Genomic DNA, 23,146 nt, shown 5'->3' with positions numbered 1-23,146 from the left:
CATCTCCCCCACCCATCCCATTTTTGGCAGAATGTAGCCACCACAAGATATAATAGGCTTAGCGGCTTAAGAAAAGGAATATATATCATTGTTTTCTTAGTTTTAAGTCTCAAAATTTAATATATATGTTTTTAAATTTACTATTGTCTTCTTCAGTGGGGCTTTTCTTTTCTTTTTTTTTTTTTTTTGTAGTTGAGGTCTCACAGGGTCACCAGACTGGAGTGCAATGGCATGATCTTGGCTCACCGCAGCCTCAAACCCCTGGGCTCAAGTAATCCTCCTACCTCAGCGTCCCAAGTAGCTAGGGTCTGCAGGCACATGCTACCCACCCAGCTCATTTAAAAACAATTTTTTTTTTTTTTGTAAAGATAAAGCCTTGCTATGTTGCTCAGGCTGGTCTCGAACTCCTGTGCTCAAGTGATCCTCCTGTCTTGGCTTCCTAAAATGCTGGGATAACAGGAATGAATCGTGGCACCTGGCCTTCAGTGGGGCTTTAAAAAATCCCCACCTACATCAAGTTTTTCTATGTATTAGCATGTCTCAGGTCTCAATGTCCATTTTCAGACTACAGGCCTAATTTTAAAGGACTAGTTCATATTTAAAACCTGTTAGTGTACACACACACTCACACACACATATATAAAGATATATAGATATAGATATCTATATCTATATATATATGTGAAGCACCATTTCACATCTACCAACAAGAAAAATAATGAACAAATTCATCTTCTCATTATAATTCTGTTATGAAGGATAATAATGTAATAAACAATGCCATATTTAAAATATAAATACCTCAGTAAATGAAAATACTGACAGAGTTCAAACTCTGTTCAGAAATATTTTAAAAGTAAGGCTCAAATAAATGTGTAGATTATAAACACACTATTTACTGATCAATTTTTAAATGAATGTAAAAGAATTTATTTCAAAATCGAATAAATAGAATGAAGAGAGAATACTAAATAAAAATTCAGTTGATGAAACACCAATCATTAACTGAACCCATGCAAACTCCACAATATAACTGCTTTTACCCTTATGGCCTGATGCAAGATTCAAGTACAAAATGAAGAACATTTATGTACTCAATTTTATAGCTCTCTATATTTAAGGCTAACTGTCACAAGGAAGACCTTTGCTTTACAGATATTGGCACATTAAAGGATAATGTTGCCCCCTAATTTGAAGAACAAGACATGAAATCAGATCATTTATGGATTGTTATAATTTAGAAAGAAGCCTCTATCTAAACCAAACCTTGGGATTAAATTGATTAAACAATTCATTTATTTGCTAACAGTTTGACTTTAACTATGGACATTCAATTCAGCATCAACTCAATACCTTCCATGGGTAAAACACTGTTCTAGATGTTGACATTAGCCTGCATTTGGTTATTAGCCATTGCATTTTATTAAGATGTCTGTACTTTTGGATAGCAACTCAACTATCTCAATGATCTATTCTATAAATTATCAACAATTGAGTTTAAAATCTAGGCTCCTTCTATTACCCAGCACATGCCAAAATGATCTCCTCCAACTTCCAGCTGATTTGTATTTAGGAAATGTAAGATTGCAAATCAAATTTGGAAATATAAATCTGCTTGGAGAATAAAAAAGCACACCATACAATTAAAAATAAAACATAACTTTTTTTGACAACTCAGTATTTGCATTATCTCTGACATGGCTTCCCTACATTCAGAAGATAACTGAAAAGTGATTATATAAACACAAAGACATACACACATAATCCCTCTCTTCATGTACATGTCTGTGTACACACACACACAAATACATTTGTAATCTCACTCATTACCTTTACATTTAATCAATTAAACAGCTGAACTGCAATCATGACCTAAAATATGGCTTATGTTGTGGGCAGGTCTGTTTGAAGACTGCTTGGAAGAGTCAGAGGAAGAGGAGTTTGCTATTGTAAGCAAAGGTGACATCGCTGAGCCATCAGGAAGAGCTGTAGCTATTTCTGGAAACAAAGATGTCATATTAAAATTTGATAGGTGAGAGTTGGTCATATGCATTGGTGGCATATCAGGGAGAAGAGGAAAACTTGGTTGAGCAAAGCCAACAGGTCTGGGAGGAGATAAAATTGATCCAAATCGGTTATTCAAACTTCCACTGTTCACCTTCTCTGTGCTAGGATTTGAGAACATCTGATTAGAAAAATAGGGGATTGAAATATCATTGGACAGTGTAGGATGAGCAGGAGAATATGGGGGATAGAAGGATGGCAGAGTATTTTGGGGATCTACTGGGATGAGGGCTGGCGTTCGAGTGGCACTAGGCTGAGTAACCTGTGGAATGAAAGAAGTATTAGCATTTATTGGTGGATTCATGCCACCCTCAGGAATAAAAGAAAAACCAAAATTTTGTGACAGTGTATGCTGGTCAGGACCTGAATTATCATTAGGTACTTGTGGGCTATCAGGCATGAAACGAACAATACTTCCTCTCTTCTCGGTAGCAGGTTGTTGACGTCCAAGAATCATACTGCCACTAGTAGAGAGAGGGAGATGGGGAAGACTTGGATCAAAGACATTGCTATGTCTTTGGTTTCCAGAACGATTCCTTTCAGGTTGACGAATTTTGGAACCACTGCTGTCTTGCAGGAGATGCCTTGATCTCTGGGGTACTGAAGAAGTAGCTTGACGTACAGGAGGTCCTTGATCAGCATTTCCATGAGACACAGATGGATGTGGCAAAGCTGGTCTTGCAACCCCATGCATGTTGGTGGTGACTGGAGGGTTCATGTGGCCCTTGGTCCCATGACTGTCAGTAATCCTCATAGGATTGGATTTCTGTACAGAAACATTGGGACTTGTGTTTCGACCCTGAATATCTCCTGAGGAAGAAGAACTTGAAAAAGGAATATTCAAGGTGCTGTTCCTGGTGTTAATTGCACCTAAAGACATGTCACAACTTTCCCTATTCTGACTCTCATTCTCTCTTCTAATATGGACGCTTTCATGAGTTGAGGGACAATTATATTCAATTGCAGAGGATGGCCCACACTGTGTATTCCTCTGATGCTCTGAGAGTGACCTCTGGTTCCCAATGACCTGATCACCAAGGTGAGGGGCAAGTAAACTCTGCATGAAACTTTGGTGACATGTATTTTCACTGTCCCTTGGTGGAATAGCGTTCCCTGCTGGGATGCTCTGAACTGGTGTATAAGGTAATCTCTTTTGACGGTCAATTGGTGGTGGACCAGTGTTTTGACTAATTCGAAAAGCCTGGGACTGCATACTCCTCAATGATGATACAGGATTGCCTATTTCATTGTTTCTTGATGATTGTACTTCAAAATTACTTGGGGGCTGTTGACTGGCTCCACTTGCTTTAAACGTCTGACAATCAGAAAGGCGAATATCTGAGGCTACAGCATGGTCCACACGACCCTGCATATTATGAATAGCCAAACTCTTATTTCTGGAAACATCAAGATAGCTTCTCATTTCAAGCTGGTCTGAAACTCTAGAACCCTGAATTGATATGCCCATTCTCTGCTCTGAATTAGAAGATGTCTTTCCAATAAGTGCCTCAGCAGAATAACTTGAAACTCTGTTTCTCTCTGGCCTATGTGGAGTACAGGTCATGTCAGAAGCTCTAGTCACAATACTTGGTTGGGACACCATTTGCTGCTCTAAGCCTCTTGATGTCAAAAGCCTCTGCATTGGATTGTGTCCCGATACATGTTCAGAAGAAACTCCTGAACCTTGCTGTCTGCTTCCAACATCCTGCTGTTGGTGCATAATATCTTGATTGAGATGGTTCTGGGGATGGTTATGGTGGTTTCGGCTAGTGGAAGGGTTTTCACAGTTCTTCTCTGGCTGGGAACTTCCAAAGTGTTGCTGCATTTGTTGCTGCATCTGTTGGTGGTGGGGATGTGGCTGACCATTCTTGGGTCGAGATTGGTCTGTTCCATGGTGCTTCGGTTGCAAGGAAAGCTGAGAGGCCTGAGTGCCCTGAACAAGATTCCTCTTCTTCTGCATCTGAACTTCCTGTTGTAGGGTCCTCTGTTGGTGGACATTATGGGGCTGAGAGTGGACAGAGCTCTCTGGATGAGGTACGTGGTGCTGCAGCTGATATAAGTGATGCCTCTCTCTTAACTGCCCTGCTTGCTGCTGCTGCTGTTTTATGTAGAGATGGTTACTGTGAAGGTGAGATACCCCTTGAGCTGGAACATGCTGCTGCAAGGCCTGCAGATGCTGATTGGCCTGGGTTTGCTGCTGCTCTGCAACAGGAGGCTGAGAATTACACTGAACTTCAGTTTGCCGCAATGAAGGGGCCACAAAGTTGTTACTAGGTGGAAATAATCGTGTAAGGCCATCTCCGTGAGCTGGGTTGCTTACAGGCACAACTGAGTTTGAGGAGTTGGGAGGGATCTGACTAACCATCATTTGAGCTTGATCAGAAATGCCGTCTGGAGTTCTGCTCATGAGGGACATACTTTCAAGTCTGAGGGGGGCTGGCTGACAATGCTTCTGACGTTTAGCTGAAGACAGTAAAAGGTCCTCTTGGACAGCACGCTTAGCAGAATCCTTACGGCTTTCATGACTTGGCTTTAAGAGTGGCTCTTGAATCTGCGAATTTGGTATGGTACTGGTCATAGTATTTATCTGTTCTTGGGAGTACTCGGTCATCAGAGATGGCCCAGGAGGCTGACTACCATAGGAGCCAGATGAAACAGTCAGATTCACCGTTGCAGGAACAGTGGTTTGCTCTGAAGTTTGGGACAGACCTGCACAGCTGACCAGAGGATGGCTGATGCTGCTCTGATGGATAAGATTATTCACACTTAAACTGGTGATGCTCGGTGGTTGAGAAGTAGAAGCCTGTAAAGAGGCATTTGACGTTTTAATTCCCAGAGAACAACATGGTTTTTCACGGGGCTTTCCCCTTTCCACAGCTGTTTCAATTGAATCCTGAGAATTAAATTCACTTGGTGTTGCTTCTGCCTGTCCTGTGCCATTCTCTTTAGGTATCTGTGATTTGAAAGGTGGGTCTCTCTCTAAAGATGATGCTTCAGAAGGCTTTGAAGTAACTTCCCTCATATCTGCCTGGAGGCCAACTTTTCCCTTCTCAAGGTTCTCCTGGTCAAAAATAGCTCTTGCTGCAAGAGCTACTATATCAGTTTGCTCTACGAAGGAACAGCTGTCACACGTATTAGTCGCTGCATTGCCGGTCACATCCTCCCTAGTTGTTTCAGGAAGCATGGATGCAACTGAGAAACTACGACTACTGCCAGAACTGGTGGACATGGGAGAGTCAGCCTGCCTACTGGTGACCAAAGAGCCATTAATAACCTCCTGATCAGGAAGGCAGGAGTGATGCTGAGGTGGATCTCTGTCATCATTGCTCATCAGTAGTATTTCCTGTTTGGGGTGTAAATTAACACTTGATTCAGTTATTTGAGAATTTTCTGCAGAAAAGTCAGGATGATCCATCTGATCTGAAAGAGATGATTTCTGAGGGTCTTTTTCTTTAGCAAGATCAGATAGCAATGTGGTTAAACCTTGCCCCTTTAAGAGACCTGTGTTTTGCATTGTATCTGATGAATCTTGCTCAACTCTGCAAGGTTCAGCAATGATTTCCACCTCAGAAACACAGTCAGTACCTGTAGTGCTCGTGGTAGATGACAATCCAGGAACCTGAGAAACCAAAATGTGAGCATCATTTGGAGATGGAATTAACACATTGGCTGAAGTGCAGGATTTGGCAGCACTTGACAATGCTAAACTAGTTGGTGATTTATCCTGAGATGTCTCTTGTTGCAAACTGGGTGTAGAATCTTTGGGTTTTGCTGGGGCCACTGCAAAATGTTCACTTGTTACAGATTCTTGGGAGGGTGAGCTGGACTCTTCTACTGTTTTAGATTTGGATACAGACTCGGGTATTACTGATTCAGAATTTAGAATGTCCAAGGAATGCGAAACACTTACACTATTTGCCTGGGACACAGGGACAGATGGTAATTCAGCAGGGAGGCCTTCCAGCAGTCCATTACAGGGCGGCTCTACCGGGCCTTCAATGCTGGGACAGTCCAGCTTGCTCACATCTCTGACTGAATTCGGGGGACATGCTGACTTGTTTGCTGCTAAGTGTTTCTTGGCACCTGGCTTCTTAGTCAACCTTTTTGACTTCACGTTAGGTGGCAAACAAGCAAGAGTGTTCATGGAGGGAGGAGTCACTAGATTATAAGTACTGGGTAGTGTGGCTGAATGATCTGTTGTCACAGGAGGTGCTACAGTTGTTGCTAATGAAACACAGTTAGCTGGGGTGGTTTGACTATTTGCAGCAGTTTGAGGATTGGCAGGCTGGCTAATAGACAGTTGTACACAGCTTTGCCCAGCCATCTGTGATATGCTTTGATTGAGGCTGGCCAAAGCACCAAATGTATTCAGGGCAACATTGGTATTTGGATCTTCGCTGGTGGTAGGTTGAATAATTTGCATAGGGGTTTGATTGGTAGTTCCTGATGAAGACATCACAGGCTGCAAAGCAAAGAGCTGTCCATTTAAAGAAATGGTTTGAGGCTGTTGTTGGTTTGACATGGTAACAGAAAAAGTTTGTGTTGAGCTAGATGTTGATAAAGATGAAGGTCTTGGTAATATGTGAACAAGATGCTTTCCTCCAAAAGTCTGTGGGGTTGAAACATTTTGCACTGAATTATTAGACCCTATTATAGTATTGGCTCCATTGATAGGGAGTCGAACAGAACCAGGAGGTGGAGCAGAGAGGAGTGGCAAAGGATTCTGATTAGCTGCCTGTATGATTACTATCTGTTGACCCACTGTTTGGTTGGGAACCTCTGCCCTCACCACTGTTGGACATGGGGTGGTGCTGGGAGGCTGAAGAATGATAACATTCTGATTAGCTGGAGTTGCATTAACGGCCGACCCAACTGGCTGAGCCATCTGAATTACCTGCATTGCTGAATTCAGTGGAAGGATATTTTTTGGAGGCTGAGATTTAACCTGTGGCTGGGCAATTAGTGACTGCATAGGTAAAGATGGACATGAAGGCAAAGTTACAACTACTTGCTCAACTGACTGTCCATCTGCTAGAAAGGAAGTATTCAAGTTGATGCCTGTAGCCACGTGTCTACTGTGGTTGCTTGTGGTGGGGCTAGTACCAGACTCATTTAATGCTGGAGTCATGGTGGAAGATGGTGTCTGGCTTAAAGGCTGAATAGTGTTTCCTGCCAGTTGCAAAGTAGTCCACGTTGTCTGTGTGTTTCCAGCTGAAGAAATTCGGGTAAGGCTATTAATGTTTTTCAAATCTGAAGCACTAACACTTGAAGAAGGCAAAGAACAAGAAAGAGTCCAACCATTGTCCACAGAGTTTGCAGACAGAGTGCTTACAGGAGTGGTGGCCTTCCCTACTCCAGAGACAGATGGTGCCACCACCGTGGCTGTACTTGTCAAGTCTGCACTCTTGCTGTTGCTCACTGGAGAGGATCCACCGGCAGATCTGGGAGGCTGGGAGCAGACTGTGGTGGTAACTGAAACAACAAAGGTGTTTTGAAAATCACCTCTCAGGTCCTGTATGCTCAAGCAGGACTTGTTTCCATGGTGCACTTTAGTGGCAGTTGCTGAGGAGGTGGGGGGGATGCTTGTAGCACAAGGGACTGTTTTCTTCAATAATTTGGGGCTCTCTTGACCATTTTTATTTTCCAAAGGATTTTGATCGTTTGGATATGTGTGCAAGGAATGATGTTGGTGAGGTTCAGGCCCAACAGGAACAGCAATCAGTGAGCCACTAGTGGCACCAAGCACACTCGAGTCACTTTCAGAGGTGGAAAGCTCAAGAATATTTTGAGCAGAAATGGTAGCAGGAAGACAAAGAGGAACGGGCTGGTTGGTAGCCAATGCAGAAACTGTGGTTTGATGCCATGGCTTGTTTTCAGAAGGGTAAACTCCAGAAATAGACACAGGAGTCACAAGATTGCAAGTCCTCTGTACTGGCACCACGTTGGCAGTTTGCTTTTGTAAATTATGACCAACATTAAAGGTTATCCCCTGAACAGCTGTTCCCTGGCTGTTTCCACCAGGCTGACTCCCATTGGAATAAACAATAATATTTTTTTGAACCTGGTCACTAGGAATAACAACAGAGACCTTTGAGTTTTTCAGATTTCCTTTCCAGTGGATTGTGGGATCATCATATAAGCATATGTCATTTGCTTTCAGTAATTCAATATATCGGCCATTTTCTTTTTGAATTTCTTCCAGTTGTTTTCGTAGCTTTTTTATTTCTTCAGCTATAATATTTAAAATAAAAATGTAAAAATATCAATGAATGTCAGTATTTACCATAACTTAGAAAAGAACAATGTACTAATTCTAATTCTAGCATTCTAAATACCTCAATTGAGACTCTTCAGTTCTTTTCTAACATAAATTCTTTCTGCTTTTTAGAATGGTATCTTTAAATGTCTATTCCCTCCTTTTAAAAGCATAAATGTTTAAAGGCCAACAACTGAAAAATTACTGATAATGTAGGTATCTCAACATTCCCAATTCAGATAGGGCAGCTACATAGGTGAAACAAAGGAAGACATATTGACATCATGGTAATATGTTAGAAAAATAACATTGAATATCAATATAATAACATTTAAATGCTGCAATAGCTAACATTTGTTGTGGTGATAATAGATAATCTCTCTCTCTCTCTCTTTTTTGAGTCAGAGTCTCATTCTGTTATCCAGGCTGGAGTGCAGTGGCATGCTCATGGCCATGGCAGCCTAGCCCTCCTGGGCTCAGGTGATCCTTCTGCTTCAAATCCCGAGTAGCTAGGACTACAGGTGCATGCCACTACACTTGGCTAATTGTTTTTTGATTTATTATAGAGATGAGGTCTTACTAAGTTGCCCACACTAGTCTTGTACTCCTGGGCTCAGGCAATCCTCTTGTCTCTGCCTCCCAAAGTGCTGGGATTACAGGCATGTGCCACCGTGTCTGGCCAGATAATCTCTTTTACAAATGGTTTTAGTTTCTAGTTTACCCTTTGAAACAACGGAGACTAAAAATGGAGTTTCTAGTTAGCCCTTTGAAACAAAGGAGCAAGAACATGTAAGAAGCAAAGTGGCAGAGCAACAATGAAAACATCAACAATGGAAACCACAATTTCCCTGGTAGGGTCAATGCAGGTATACTACTGAGCAGTGAAGGCATAAGTCACAGCCCTACTTTCTGAGGGAGACAGCTTCACCCGGGCCCCAGGAACGAGGAGCCTCGGATGCTAGTACGTATGCTCTGTGACGCCACACATCCCCATCTGCCTTACCACCATGATGTGTGTTCTCACTTCTCCCAAAGCAGCCAATCCTCAAGGCTAATGCCCTATGAGGCAGCCTGAAATGGAAAGTTCCATTCCAATAAGGATGAGCTGAAACTAGCAGATCATTTTTCTCAGTTATTTACACTAAGGCCCAAGAGAAAGATGCCAGTGTGCCATGGACACTGGAAATTAAAGGACAATCATTTTTCTCACTTACTGCACATTTACTGCCTGGCACTTTTCACTCATTTTCTCATTTATCAAGCATTTACTTTGTGCTAGGCATTAGTCTTAAGTGCACTGTATTAAGTACTTATATTATCTCTTTTAATCCTTTTAAGAACCATGAGATGGGAACTACCTATTATTACCACCATTTTTAGATGTGAGAAACATGTTCAGAGCAGTTACATGATTTGCCTAAATCCAGTCAGGCAGATACTACGATTATCCTCATTTTAAGATAGGGAAACAGGGACTTGGAGAGGTTAAGTAATGGGTCAAAGAGTACTGGTGAGTCAATGAAGCTGAGACTCAAACACAGGTGGGCCTAAGCCCAATGCCACTGTCTTGACCAACGGGCATGTGGACGGTGTGTATGCAGAGGAAGCCACTAGGAGAATAAAAGAGATTAGAGCAAATGCCCAAAAAAGAATGGAAGACATAATGATCATGACAGAAATAAAAAAAAAAAAAAAAATAGCTAGATTTAAGCTATCTCAGGTACTGCCCCTAACCCCGCCTCGCTGGTCAACTTTTGCTGAACCCCATGCAACTTGTATTTTTTAAATAGTTTCCCTTTTCCCTAAAGTAACTTGATTGTCTCAGCCTCTGTGCTTTGAAAGCAAAGGAGTCTTCATTAGAAAAGTCATTCTAGCCGGGTGTGGTGGCTCACACCTGTAATCACAGCACTTTGGGAGGTGGAGGCAAGAGGATGGCCTAAGTTCAGGGGCTTGAGACCAGCCAGGGCAACTTGGTGAGACCTTGTCTCTATAATAAATAAAAAAATTAGCTGGCCATGGTGGTGCATTCCTGTAGTTCCAGCTACTTGGAAGGCTGAGGTGGAAGGATCATCTGAGCCCAGCAGGTCAAGGCTTCAGTGACCATGAGCGTGTCACTGCACTCCACCCTGGGGTGACAGTGAGACTTGAACTCAAAAAAAAAAAAAAGAAAGAAAGTCATTCTAGCCTTATTTACACTCCTCCTTTTCTGGGGTACCTCAAATGGTTACCAAACATGAACACGTATCCTGTATCTATCTGACTGCATCACAAAAGGACCTGGACCATAAATGACAACTGACTTAGGTGATGGGGAAAGTTGCTATTTAACTAAAAGTAAATAAGGAGATTCTGAATGCTGACCTCTAAGATATGCTTTCCAGTATTCTTCCTGTCCATTACAATAAACACAGTCCAGCACTGGCCTGACCTCAGCAAATTCTGCCCTTTCTCCTCTACTTTTAAGGTGGCCTACTGAGTTGTCATAGGAAGTTATTTGGCTGCTCTTTTTAGAGCCATAAATAAAAAATAATTCAAATAGGTCTACACTGAACTTTACACTTGCCTGGGATATTTTTCTTTTCAGCAGCTATAAGGAAACTTTCTCTCCAATACTGGTGGAAAAACAGAACTCATTTGACAGCATAAAAAGGTCACCTCTATCTAAAAATCAAATATCATCAAATGATCAAGCAGTTTAACACATACATTACATATAATATAAACAATTATGAACTGAATGGTTTGGCCTTTTTAGTTCATGCACAGTTAAGTCTTGGCACAGGCATGTCCTAATCTTGTTTTAAGTTATGCTGAACAGAACTGCCCCACTACATTCTGTTATAGGATTTCCCTAACTGCAAGATTCAGTTGGAATAATGGAGATTAAGTATTATCAGTATCAAAACATGAAGTGCACAGACAAGTCCAAAAGCAAAATTCTGTATGCCTATAAGATTAAGGTTGCTTTCAGAGGAGGGAAAAGAGTTAAATTAAAATGAATTTATTTGCAACACCATTCTTCCAGACCCAATGAATGCAAGATCTTAGTAATGTTTGGGGCAAAAAAGATTTTCCATATCCTAATATGTTTCACTGTGACACAAATGCCTAAACATTAAAAAAAAGTAAGACTATTCAAATCTTTACCTTGTTCATTGTTTCCTCCATTGAGCAGGAGCTCATCATTTTGCCTTTTCAATTCTGTTATATATTTAAAGGCTTGGTCCAGGATCATATTCTTGCTCTGACAAAGAAAATCAACCATTTAAAAGTTTCACTAAAGGATAACAACTTCCCAGAAGAAACTTAAAGCTTTGTCTTGATCACATATATGTGCTATATATCTTTTCAATATATCTTTTCAAATTTTAAAACACACAGCATATTCAATAGCTTCTATTTTTCATTTTTCATTTGTTAAATAGTTACTGGGTGTTTACTATGTGTCAGGTTCTGTTATAGGCACTGGAGATCTAACAGTAAATCAGACAAATTCCCTGCCCTTAAGGAATACACACACACACCACACACACACATACATATATATATATAATATATAATATATAATAATTAGGTGGTATTAAGATTTTACACACACACAAATGCTACAAAGAAAAATAAAGCAGGGTAAAGAGGGAGCTAGATTGATGATGGCGGTTACCCTGTGTAATATACCGTATGTGCCTTTTAAAATTCATATGTTGAAACTTTTATCCCCAATGTTACAATATTTGGAGGTGGCACCTGTGGAAAGTAATTAGGACATGAGGGTAGAGCCTTTGTGAATGTAGAGCCTTTAAAAGAGATAGAGGGAGATAGTATCTCCCTCCCTCCCTCCTTCCATCTCTCTCCCTCCCTCCCTCTCTCTCCCTCTCTCCGTCTGCCACTTGAGGACACAACCAGGAAGCAGCCCTTCACCAGAAACTGAATTGGCTGGAACCTTGATCTTGGACTTCCTAGCCTCCAGAACTATGAGAAGTAAATTTCTGTTAAGTTACCCAGTCTATGTATTTTTGTTATAGCAGCCTGAACTAAAGCACGCTGCTACAACTTTTTTTGTATATGGAGGCTGGGGAAGACCACCTGAGCAAAATCCCAAAGGAAGAAAAAGGAAGCATGCCCTGTGGATACTTGGAGAAAGAAGGTCCTGGAAGTGAGATCAGAAGAACAAAGGTCCTGAGGCAGGGCTGGGCGTGGCATGTTTGAGGAACGGTAAGGAGGTAAGTGGGGCTAGAACGAAGTATATGGGGAGGAGTAGCAGGAGAGGCCAGAGACAGCCTTCAAGACCATGTAAAGATTTGGGATTTCAATGTTACTCTTTACTCTGTCAATCACAACTACAAAGTATTCTAAATAATAGGTCAAGAAAGAAATGTCACTTGATTGAATTTTGATATCATGTTCCCAGTATATTCTATTCCTAAGCTTTTAAAAAAGATTGTGTTTTATGTCAAAGTGTTCCTTTATTCTTTTTTTTTTTTTTTTTAAGTTGGAGTCTCACTCTGTCGCCCAGACTGGAGTGCGGTGGCCACTCCTGGCCACCACAACCTCGCCTGCTGGGCTCCGGCGATCCTTCCGCCTCAGCCTTCCAAGTAGCTGGAATTACAGGCATGCGCTACCACGCCCGGCTGATTTTTTGATTTATTGTAGAGATGAGGTCTCGCTGCCCAGGCGGGTCTCGAACCTGCGGGCTCAGGCAATCCACTCACCTCAGCCTCCCAAAGGCGCGGGATTACAGGCTGAGCCACCAAACCCGGCTTGTTCCTTTATTCTTAAATAAAAATTGTTAAGATTGGAAACAGGCTATGCATATGCCAGAAAATGTAAATTATATGCAGGGACATATACTGAAAAGTAACATTCCTTTTTGCTTTAGCTCTTTAGACCCTGTTCCAGAGGCAACTACCATAAACTTACTTGTATATCCTTCCAGAAATGTTCTATACCAGTGCATGCCTCTATATATCTTTTTTTTAAAAAAACCCAGATAGAAGGAAGATATAAACAGTATGCTGCATTTTTTTTTTAAATATAGCCAAGCGCAGTGGCTCATGCCTGTAATCTCACTTTGGAACACTTTGGAAGGCAGAGGCAAGAGGACTGCCTGAGCTCACGAGTTTGAGACCAGCCTGAGCAAATTGCTGAGACCTTGTCTCTACAATAAATCAAAAAATTAGCCGGGCATGGTGTCATACATCTGTAGTTCTAGCTACTTGGAAAGCTGAGGCAGGAAGATCACCTGAGCCCAGCAAGTTGAGGCTGCAGTTGCCATATCCTGCTACTGCACTCTAGCCTGAGCAACAGAGTGAGACTCTGACTCAAAAAGTAATATGTATATGTATATATATAATATATGTACATATATATTATTTATATCTCCATATGTGTACTTACATATTTTTATATGTAATATCTATATTTCTATACAGAATTTAAATCTGTATCTTATTTCTAATGACTATTTATTTATTAGACTATTACTGATGAATATTTAAACTATCTAATAGTCTTTCTGGTTTTTATTCTTCTGTTATTAGAATGTAGCAATGATAGCCGGGCTCGGTGGCTCAGCCTGTAATCCTGCGCCTTTGGGAGGCTGAGGTGAGTGGATTGCCTGAGTCTGCGGGTTCGAGACCCGCCTGGGCAGCGAGACCTCATCTCTACAATAAATCAAAAAATCAGCCGGGCATGGTAGCGTGTGCCTGTAATTCCGGCTACTTGGAAGGCTGAGGTGGAAGGATTGCCAGAGCCCAGCAGGCCGAGGCTGCGGTGGCCGGGAGCAGCCACTGCACTCCAGTCTGGGCAACAGAGTGAGACTCCAACTCAAAAAAAAAAAAGAAGGTAGCAATGAATGTTTAACTTCTACTCAGATATATAGATAAATAAAGATCTCCAGTACTTTATGGATAGATCTTTTCATCGAGGAATTGCTCTAATTTAGTCTTTTGTTTGGCAAGTTACAATTCTGGGTTCCTTACAGTGAGTCCCAACAAATACCCATACATAAACCCAGAAAACTCTTTACTTTTAAGAGGAAAACAATATTATCCTTTTAAAAAACAAGAATCTGGGTACCTGCATAATGAACATTTGTATACCTAATCCTGAACTGTATCTCACATCTTTAAAATTAAAAAATTAAAAAACAAACAATAAATAAAAAAGAATCTAAAAAAATAAAAATAAGAAATAAAAACAAGAATCTGAATAAAGGCGGCACCTGATAATGTCCAGCCACCTGCCCCTTTACTGCAGACAGGGGACAGAGTACGTACAAACAGTGAAGAAAATCTCCAGAGACTCTGCTGCTGCGAGCCTAATATTGACTTCCTCACACATTCTAGGACACCAAGGGAGTGAAATGGTTATGGTTTTCTTTCTTCAGAGAAACTCAAAGGAATGAAAGTCAAGAGTAGGAAAACAAGATTTTACTGGACAAACACCAATATTTACTAAGCAGTTACCATTCACTAGGATGTGGAGAAAGAAGAATAAACTAGGAGACAATAGTTTGCCATTATATTAAGGAAACAGTGCCTTTTTTTTAGAGTTGTGGGGTACAAGAGGGGATTTACTACATAAGTAGGTTGTATGCAGGTGAAGTTTGGGCTTCTAACTGGCTCTCTCTCCCCTGATAGTGGACAGATAAACAATACATTTTTTAAAAGACTAAAAAACACATTATGGAAGTCTAAGTTCACCCTGTGGAAGGGAATGAAAAGGGCAAGTGCCTCCAAGGGAGATAATGTTGAGAAGCAAGCTGATTTGACCCTCCAAAATCCTAGGAAGCTTCAATACTGAGAAATACCGGCTTCTCTAGAAGTTGGGGTAAGGGATGTGGTTAAAATTGAGGGGACGACTTTAAAGAGTCTTAATAAAACAGTAATAACAACCACCCTCCCCCGCCCCTCACATCCTATTAAGCTGGATGACTTTCCCTTTCTGCCTCAACTGCAGGAGACAAGTTTATTTTCTGTGACATTTGAACCAGAGAATTTCAACCTCAGGGACACCTGGCACAAAAGTGAACAAGATGAGGCTCTTAAGTGAAAATGGGAGGGTAAACCTCTGCCTCCTGAATATGAGTCTCTACCCCCTCATCCCTGACATGGCTAAATGACAGCCAGGTTTATAAGCCTCTTCTCCCATTCCCACTCCTAGGCAGAAGAATGACGGTTCCTCGTCAAAAAAAAAAAAAAAATGAATAGCTATCTCACAGAAGAAAACAACTACAACTACAAACACTGATGTTTTTGAGTTCCACAACACCAACACTAGCACACCACCTAATCATGCAACGCTAAGAGCCACCAAAAGACAAGCCTGTTCAACCAGCTTTTTAATGCCTCATGATCAAGTATGAAAAATCAGCTACATATCATTTAGAGAAAGCCTCTGAAAAGAAAGACACAATATCAAAACAAAAGGGAGAAGAAAGGAAATTAGAGGAAATAAAAACAGCAAATTGAAGAAAGCTTCAGGGAAAAAACCTATATAACATTCAGATAAGAAGGTATCATATTCACAAACATATGGTAAGAAGAGGAACAAATAGAGAATGAGAAGAAATACTCTTGGAAATTAAAATATGAGAGCTGAAAATAAAAACAGAAGAGTTGGAAGAGCCAACTGTTTGAAATTGAAAAAAGAGGACAGAGGGTTCCAGAAGTAAACTCTCCAGAAAAAAAAGGGAAAATGGAAATTATGTGATTTAGTTGACCATGTAGAAATCTGTACTAAGAGACTGTTGCAAGTGTGGTAAGCAGTAAAGATAAGTATGTAGAAAATTAAGCAAATGAAAAACTATGAGGCAATTATTTATACCCTCCCCCTCCCCCAAAAAACAAATCTTACAACTGAAAGAAAACATAATAATAGTACACTCCTTGACTCAACCTTGAACAATATTTACACAATCTTTATTTATTTATTTTAAGTTGGGGTCTCACTGTGTTGCCCAGGTTGGAATATAGTAGCATGTTCGTGGCTCACTGCAGCCTCAACCTTCTGGGTTCAGGCAATCCTTCTGCCTCAGCCTCTAGAGTAGCTGGGACTTCAGGTAAACGCCAGCACTTCAGGCTAATTTTTAGTTTTTTTGGTGGAGATGAGATCTTGCTATGTTGCCAGGCTGGTCTCAAACTACTGGGCTTAAGCAATCCTCCCATCTCAGTCTCCCAAAGTGCTAGGATTATGGGCGTGAGCCATGATACCTGTTCTATACAGTCTTAATAACTTAAAAATGGATACAATTTCACTAAAAGTTGTGATACAATTATATTGAGAGAATCAGAAAAGGGGAGGCCAGGAGAAGAGTATAAAAAGAAGTTGATAGATAATATCTAAAATGGGGCAGAAACCAGGTATAGTGGCTCATTCCCGTAATCCTAGCACTTTGGGAGGCTGAGGCAGGAGGATTGCTTAAGCCCTGGAGTTCAAGACCAGCCTGGGCAATATAGTAAGACATGTCTCTACAAAAAAAAAAAAAAAAATCAAAATATTAGCCAGGCATGGTAGTGTGCACCTGTAGTCCCAGTTACTTGGGAGGGTAAGGCAGAAGGATCACCTGAAATCTGGAGTTTGAGGCTACAGAGAGCCATGATCATGTCACTGCATTCCAGTCTGGTCAACAGAGTGAGACCCTGATTGAAAATAATTAAATAAATAAATAATAACATAAAACAGGGCCAGGCTCAGTGGCTTAGCCTGTAATCCCAGCACTTTGGGAGGCTGAGGTGAGTGGGTTGCCTGAGCTCTCGAGTTTGAGACCAGCCCGGACAACTTGGTGAGACCTCGTCTCTACAATAAATCAAAATTAGCCAGGCGTGGTAGTGCATGCCTATAATTCCAGCTACTTGGAAGGCTGAAGTGGAAGGATCGCCAGAGTCTGGCTTGTTGATGCTGGGGGGGGGGGCGCTGTGAGTATGTCACTGTACTCCAACCTGGGCAACAGAGTGAGACTCCAACTCAAAAAATAAATAAATAAATAGATAGATAAATAAATAAATAAAACAGGGCCAGGCACGGTGACTCACACCTGTAATCCCAACACTTTGGGAGGCCAAGGCAGAAGTGCTTGAGCCCAGGAGCTCAAGATCAACCTGGACAATATAGCAAGACCCCATCCCTATAAAAACAAGCTTAAAAAAATTAGCCAAGTCTGGTGGACATGCCTGTAGTCCTAGCTACTTGTGAGGCTGGGGCAGAAGGATCACTTGAATCCAGAGGGTAGAGGCTACAGTGAGTTGTGATCATGGCACTGTAAATCAGCTTGGGAGACAGAGCAAGACCTTGTCTCAAAAAAAAGAAAGTGACAGAGCAAGTTATGAAACAGCACTGGATATATATATATATGTTTATATTCATAAAGCAATATCTGAAGACATGTGTAACGACATTGTAATAGTGGTTATAACTTATGGGCAGGGCTTCAATTTAGTTTTTAAACTTTTTTATGTCTTCTGTGTTGTTTCAATTTTTTGTTTTGTTTTCAGTGACACATTTTGTCCTCATTATCAAAAGAAACAAAAAACTATCTTCATTAGGGAAAACTGTCATGCTTTAAGCTGAAATTTTACACGCTAGTAGGAGTTGATAGGGTATGGAGAATAAATTAAAGTAGATATCCTTGGAAGAGTATAGGAAAAAATTTTAAATAGGAAAGAACATGCATTGGCAAGAAAACCAAAGAAATGTCTGGTAAACAGAGTGGAGCTTATGTAAACATAACCATGAAATTAATTTAGTAATTCAAGAGAAAACTTAAGAGTGTAGAAATTATATGGTATATTTGACCATGTAGATACTGTACTAAGAGACTGTTGGAAATGTGGGAAAATTAAAGACAGGTATATGGAAAATGAAGCTAATAAAAAACAAGGCAATTATTAGCTTCAAAAAACCATGAATGGTAGTGAATAAAAATAATCATTTTAAATACCAAAACAATTTAGGGAATTCTTTGCTCACAATTAATGAGTGAAAAAAAATGTGTGAACTTCTTACCTGCTTTAGGGCAGGGGAACATGGGATCAACTCTCCGATTCTGTTTATCCCAGCGTTGATTTTCTTCTTTCTATGCCTCTCCACTAGATGGGGGGTCGGGGGGGATGAGAGGGACATTCATTTATCAAACTTTATACTACTTTGCCAAAATGCCCCATTCGCCCTAGATAAAGAAATTTTAGGTAAAGATACCCCTAAGAAATGTTTATCAAATATAATCTACTATATATAACTATAGTAAGTTTTTAAAAGTTCAAAGAATTTCATATTTTAAGTCTAATGTTATAGGCTATGTATGTATTTAAGCCTAATGTTATAGGCTATGTATGTATGCCTGCAATCCTAGCACTTTAGAGGGCCAAAGTTGGAGGATCACTAGAAGTCAGGAGTTCAAGACCAGCCTGGGCAACACACAAGACCCTGTTGCTACAAAAAAAGATAAAAGTGAGCTAGGTGTGGTAGCTCAAGTCTGCACACCTAGATACTTGGGAGGCTGAGGTAGAGTAGCTTGAGCCCAGAAGTCTGAGACTGCTGTAAGCTATGATTACATCACTGCACTCCAGCCTGGGTAACAGAGTGAGAGTCTCTAAAAAAAAAAGTTTAGTGTTACAGAAATTGACATAAGGGAGCAACACTTTCGGGTCCCCTCCCACTGTGGGAGCTTTTCTGTCCTCTTAATAAATCCTGTTTTCTAAAAAAGAAAAAGAAAAAAAGAAATTGACATAAGGAATACTTAGTATTTTAAAGAATATCATTGCTAATAATTAAACAATTAAATTCATATGATAAACAGGAGTTGCTAAAATTCTATTACTATTAGGCCATCATTCATTATAGCTTAAGTAATTACTATAGATTTTGATGACCCACTAAGAAGCTAAGCTATTAGAAAGTTGCTTCTCTATGGCAAGTAGGCAAATGAGACCTTTCTAGACAGATTAAAGAACCCCAAAACACCTTTTAGGATGACTAGAGGGACTTCTTGGAACAGAAACATTAGTTATGACTTAAAATGGACAAGAAAAAAAAGACAAGAAAAGGCATTGGTTTGGTTTTCTCTATGGGATCTGGGCTCTTCACTTGGGCCATGTAGGCTCTTTTCCTCAAAGAAATGAAGCAACTGAGGACTTCTCAATCAGTTGTGAAATGTTCCAGGCTTACATGCTACAACTTTAAAAGGGGCAAAAGGATACAAGAGATTATATAAATAATTTCTATAAGACACTGAAGTAGAAACACCAGCCTTGGCTTTTTTCTGTTAGAAAGTTTTCTAAAGCCTTCCTTTTTAACAAAGGATTTCAGTGCTTCTAAGATGATCTTTCAGTTGGTAGCATGGGTAGGACTTGTTTTGTAAAATACATATGTTTATTGCTTCAAGATGTAGCAATAAGGTCATCCTTTTCAATAACATCCAATTACTCTCTCTTAATAAGTTATGGTAAGGATATACCTATGGCACCATGTGACAGGTGATTCCAATCAAAAAGACTGAATTCATATGCCCAAAAAAGACTAGATTTAATTAATACAGCCAAATAAAGAAGCAAAGCAATAAACTGTAGCTTACCTTTCCTCTGAATTCTCTAACAACAGTAATTGTTGTTACTTAATAGCAGAGTTTTTAACATGTGGAGTTTAAAAAAAAGTCAACATTAAGACACTTTAGCCCCAGCGATAAATGGGGTTTCAAAGGCGATAAACCCTATATTCTTGAAAATAGCAATATCCCATCAGTGTTCAATACAGTTTTCCATAGATAAAATATTCTCAAAGGTCCTTTCCTTAGAGAAGGGAAGATATCATTTACAGAGTAATATTAATTATTTTCTAAAATAATTTTTAAAGATCTGAATGCAGTCTATAACTGAAAATAAAAATTATACAAAGTGCCAAATTGTGAATTTATGCTCAATTAATTTCATATATGTTTATCTGGCTTTGGCCTATAATTTTGATATCTGAGATAAAATCAAGTATTTATTTTCTACATTTCTTCCTATAATTGAGGACTCCACAGCCTTATTTAAGACTCTTCATGATGCAAGTCCCTTTAAGATCCACAGCCTGCAACCTATCTCTTACTAGACCTCAAAGCAGCCAGCCACCCCTGGAATTTCTGCAAAGACACATACCCTCATTCTATTTAGAAGTGTATCTGGACTATCTTGGTGGGTGAAATTACTTAAAATGCTAGCTCTAGGAATATATTTATCTCTTAAATTATCTAAACATACTATTAATCAGAAGATGATACTCAAGCCATCTTTATGAGCCTTGAAGTATTTTGTCAATGAAAAACAACAAAGGAACATTTTCCTAAAACATAAAGAATAAAGATTCTATACTTATAACACAAAAACTTATAATCAACTGCAGTGTAATTAATTTTGAATGCAGAAAAAAATGTTAACAAGTAAAATTTAAATGATTGTTTCTACCTGCATTGTGTGTCTCCCGGTTTTTCTTTCTGAAACAATAAGTATAGATTAAAAGGTAACATGAATATAGTGGAAAAGCATTTTCAACTCATATCTTGAGAACCACAAAAATAAATATGAATCTGTGTTTGTTGCATTAATAAGAAATCATCTTCAGAAAAAAATTCTTAATATACAGTATGGATGAAAACATAATGGCAGACACTTCAATATAAATTTAGAAACCACAATTTCTGGAAATAAAACTACAGCTCTCTATTCTTCCATACCCAGAAGCCACAGGTTGGGAAATTAATTAATCAGTGAAAATCTTAACTATTTCAAAATGTTATTTAGGTGGTAGTAAATTCACAAAGGGATATGCCAGGTAGGTGGCTTCTGATATTTGCTCTTGTATTTGGGCAAATGTGTTTGTGTAGGAAAGACAAGCAATACTAGAGAGTGACTGTGATGCCTGAAAAACATGACAGCCAATAGCATCCATCACTGACCAATGGCATTTGGGCTACCTTTTGCATTTGTGTACCTAAGGTAGTTCAAACTTCTCTCAAAAGCCAATCTTCTAAAAACATTGACTTTCCCTTTTTATACACAATTACCCAATACATTAGTATTCTCTTATACCTATTTGGTAAGAAAAGAGAATAATTTGAATCTTAGTAAAAGGATTGGCTATGAGAATCTAAGTAGAAATACTGCTCAAAATACTGGAGATTTAGAAGAAGGGTATACAAAGAACTGGAAGTGATGTTGTGCTGATATGCATATTGGCACTAATGGACTACAGTGTCACAAAATGTCTACTCAAACAGACGACACCTTAAATGAACTTAAGATATACCAAAACTAATACTATATGCAAGTAAAAATGTCAGGAGAAACTAAACATTTAGCATAAATTTGGTAATACATTATTTTAACTACTGATGGGCATTCTACTTGTTATACTGCTAGTAGAACAAAGAGTCCAGGTAAATTTTAACCATATACTGCTTTCAGCAAATCTACTTCTATTTAACCACACAAATTTTTGGAAAGTAATCATTTTCTATGCTTCCAAATAAGAGATCCCTAATGACTTTCTACTTAGCAAAATAGGTACTAATATATTTTACTATATTATTTTTTGGCTGTGGATATATACCTGTGCTGCTTTTTTGTGGGAGTCTCATTCTCTGTCATTTCTGGCATGGTTACAGTGATAGAAACCTACAAAAGGATGGAAAGACCAGAAATTTTAGTCATTTTAGAATCTTAGAAAAATTGATGAGTAGCAATTTGAATACCAAAATGTTAAAAAATAAAATTGACATTGAAAAAGTACTGGATTAGGTGTTGCAGACAGAAAAGGGTAAAGGAAATCAGGACAAAAATACTCTAACTAGAGATGCAGAATATGGTGAATATCAAATGTGAGGTATAGCCAAAAAATGCTTGAGAAGATTGGAGGACAGAAAGATCATTGCAGGCTTGAAAATCAAGAGAAGCTTAAAGAGGATGTGAATCTGAGCATGACCTGGAAAGACAGGTAGCATATACTTAAGTTGAGAGAGTATGCTTTCGGTTCATGACACTAAACTGTTATACAAAATTTAAATAATAGTCCCCCTCTCTGAACACAGAAAAAAAAATTACTGAGAAGTACACAAACATGTAATGTTCCATATGTGGAAGCAAGCATTCATTCACTCATTTGTTGAGCTTTCTTTAATTTCAAACTGCTACTAGTCTCACATTACCAAACATATGAAAAAGTCATTAAAAACTGGGTGTGAAAATTCTATACATATTTAAAACATCAGGATACTAAAGAATATATGGAGGGTACCCAAAAAACCTGGAATTCTCTTTTAGAGGGTGGGCCTCCTCTTGTAGTACAGGTTTCCCCCACTAGACAAGCGTTCCAGGAGTTCATTGGCATTAGTGTACCAGCTACCATCATTGTGAGAGACTGTGGTTGGCTTCAGTGAATTTTTTTTAATATTCATGATGAGTGATTTACAAGCACCTGCTCACACTGAGCTAATTATTTAGCAGCTTTTGACCAAAAATGGCATGAACCCTGTGCCCCACCCTCCCTATTCATCTGAACTCTCCCTGAATGACTTTTGTTTGTTTCCATGATGAAAAATGTTTTCTTCTTTTTTTTTTTTTTTGATTTGGAGTCTCACTCTTGTTGCCCAGGCTGGAGTGCAGTGACACGATCATGGCCACCGCAGCCTCGACCAGCGGGCCTCAAATAATCCTTCTGCCTCAACCTTTGAAGTAGCTAGAACTACAGATATATGCCACCATGCCCGGTAAGTTTTTATGATTTAGTGTAAAGGCTAGGTCTCACCAAGTTGCCCCTGGGCTCAAGCAATCCTCTTGCCTTGGCCTCCCAAAG

The 23,146-nt window shown here is 39.6% G+C and overlaps 1 protein-coding gene across 1 annotated transcript; it reads right to left on the bottom strand.

The window, feature by feature from the left end:
- Positions 1-419: 419 nt before the first annotated feature.
- USF3 (upstream transcription factor family member 3) lies at positions 420-21,951 on the bottom strand. Its single transcript, XM_021711098.1, has 5 exons — positions 21,905-21,951; positions 20,761-20,789; positions 18,323-18,405; positions 11,468-11,564; positions 420-8,295 (listed from the first exon to the last, which is right to left on the bottom strand). Exons 1-5 carry the CDS (start codon positions 21,949-21,951, stop codon positions 1,847-1,849), a joined length of 6,705 nt encoding a protein of 2,234 aa, XP_021566773.1. The 3' UTR covers positions 420-1,846.
- Positions 21,952-23,146: the final 1,195 nt, after the last annotated feature.

The sequence above is a fragment of the Carlito syrichta genome, unplaced genomic scaffold (assembly GCF_000164805.1).
Source record: "Carlito syrichta isolate Samal-C Ts95f unplaced genomic scaffold, Tarsius_syrichta-2.0.1 Scaffold301859, whole genome shotgun sequence".
Lineage (NCBI taxonomy): Eukaryota > Metazoa > Chordata > Mammalia > Primates > Tarsiidae > Carlito > Carlito syrichta.
Note: the sequence above shows the minus strand (reverse complement) of the source record. Positions and strands in the feature narration are given on the sequence as shown.

Bases quoted from the DNA above. Each gene is read 5' to 3' on its own strand.
- USF3 (XM_021711098.1), bottom strand. From the start codon at position 21,951: ATGCCAGAAATGACAGAGAATGAGACTCCCACAAAAAAGCAGCACAG. The intron at 18,406-20,760 runs GTAGAAACAATC...CCCCCCATCTAG, and splicing joins CCGGGAGACACACAATGCAG to TGGAGAGGCATAGAAAGAAG. The intron at 8,296-11,467 runs GTAAAGATTTGA...TAAATATTATAG, and splicing joins TGGAGGAAACAATGAACAAG to CTGAAGAAATAAAAAAGCTA.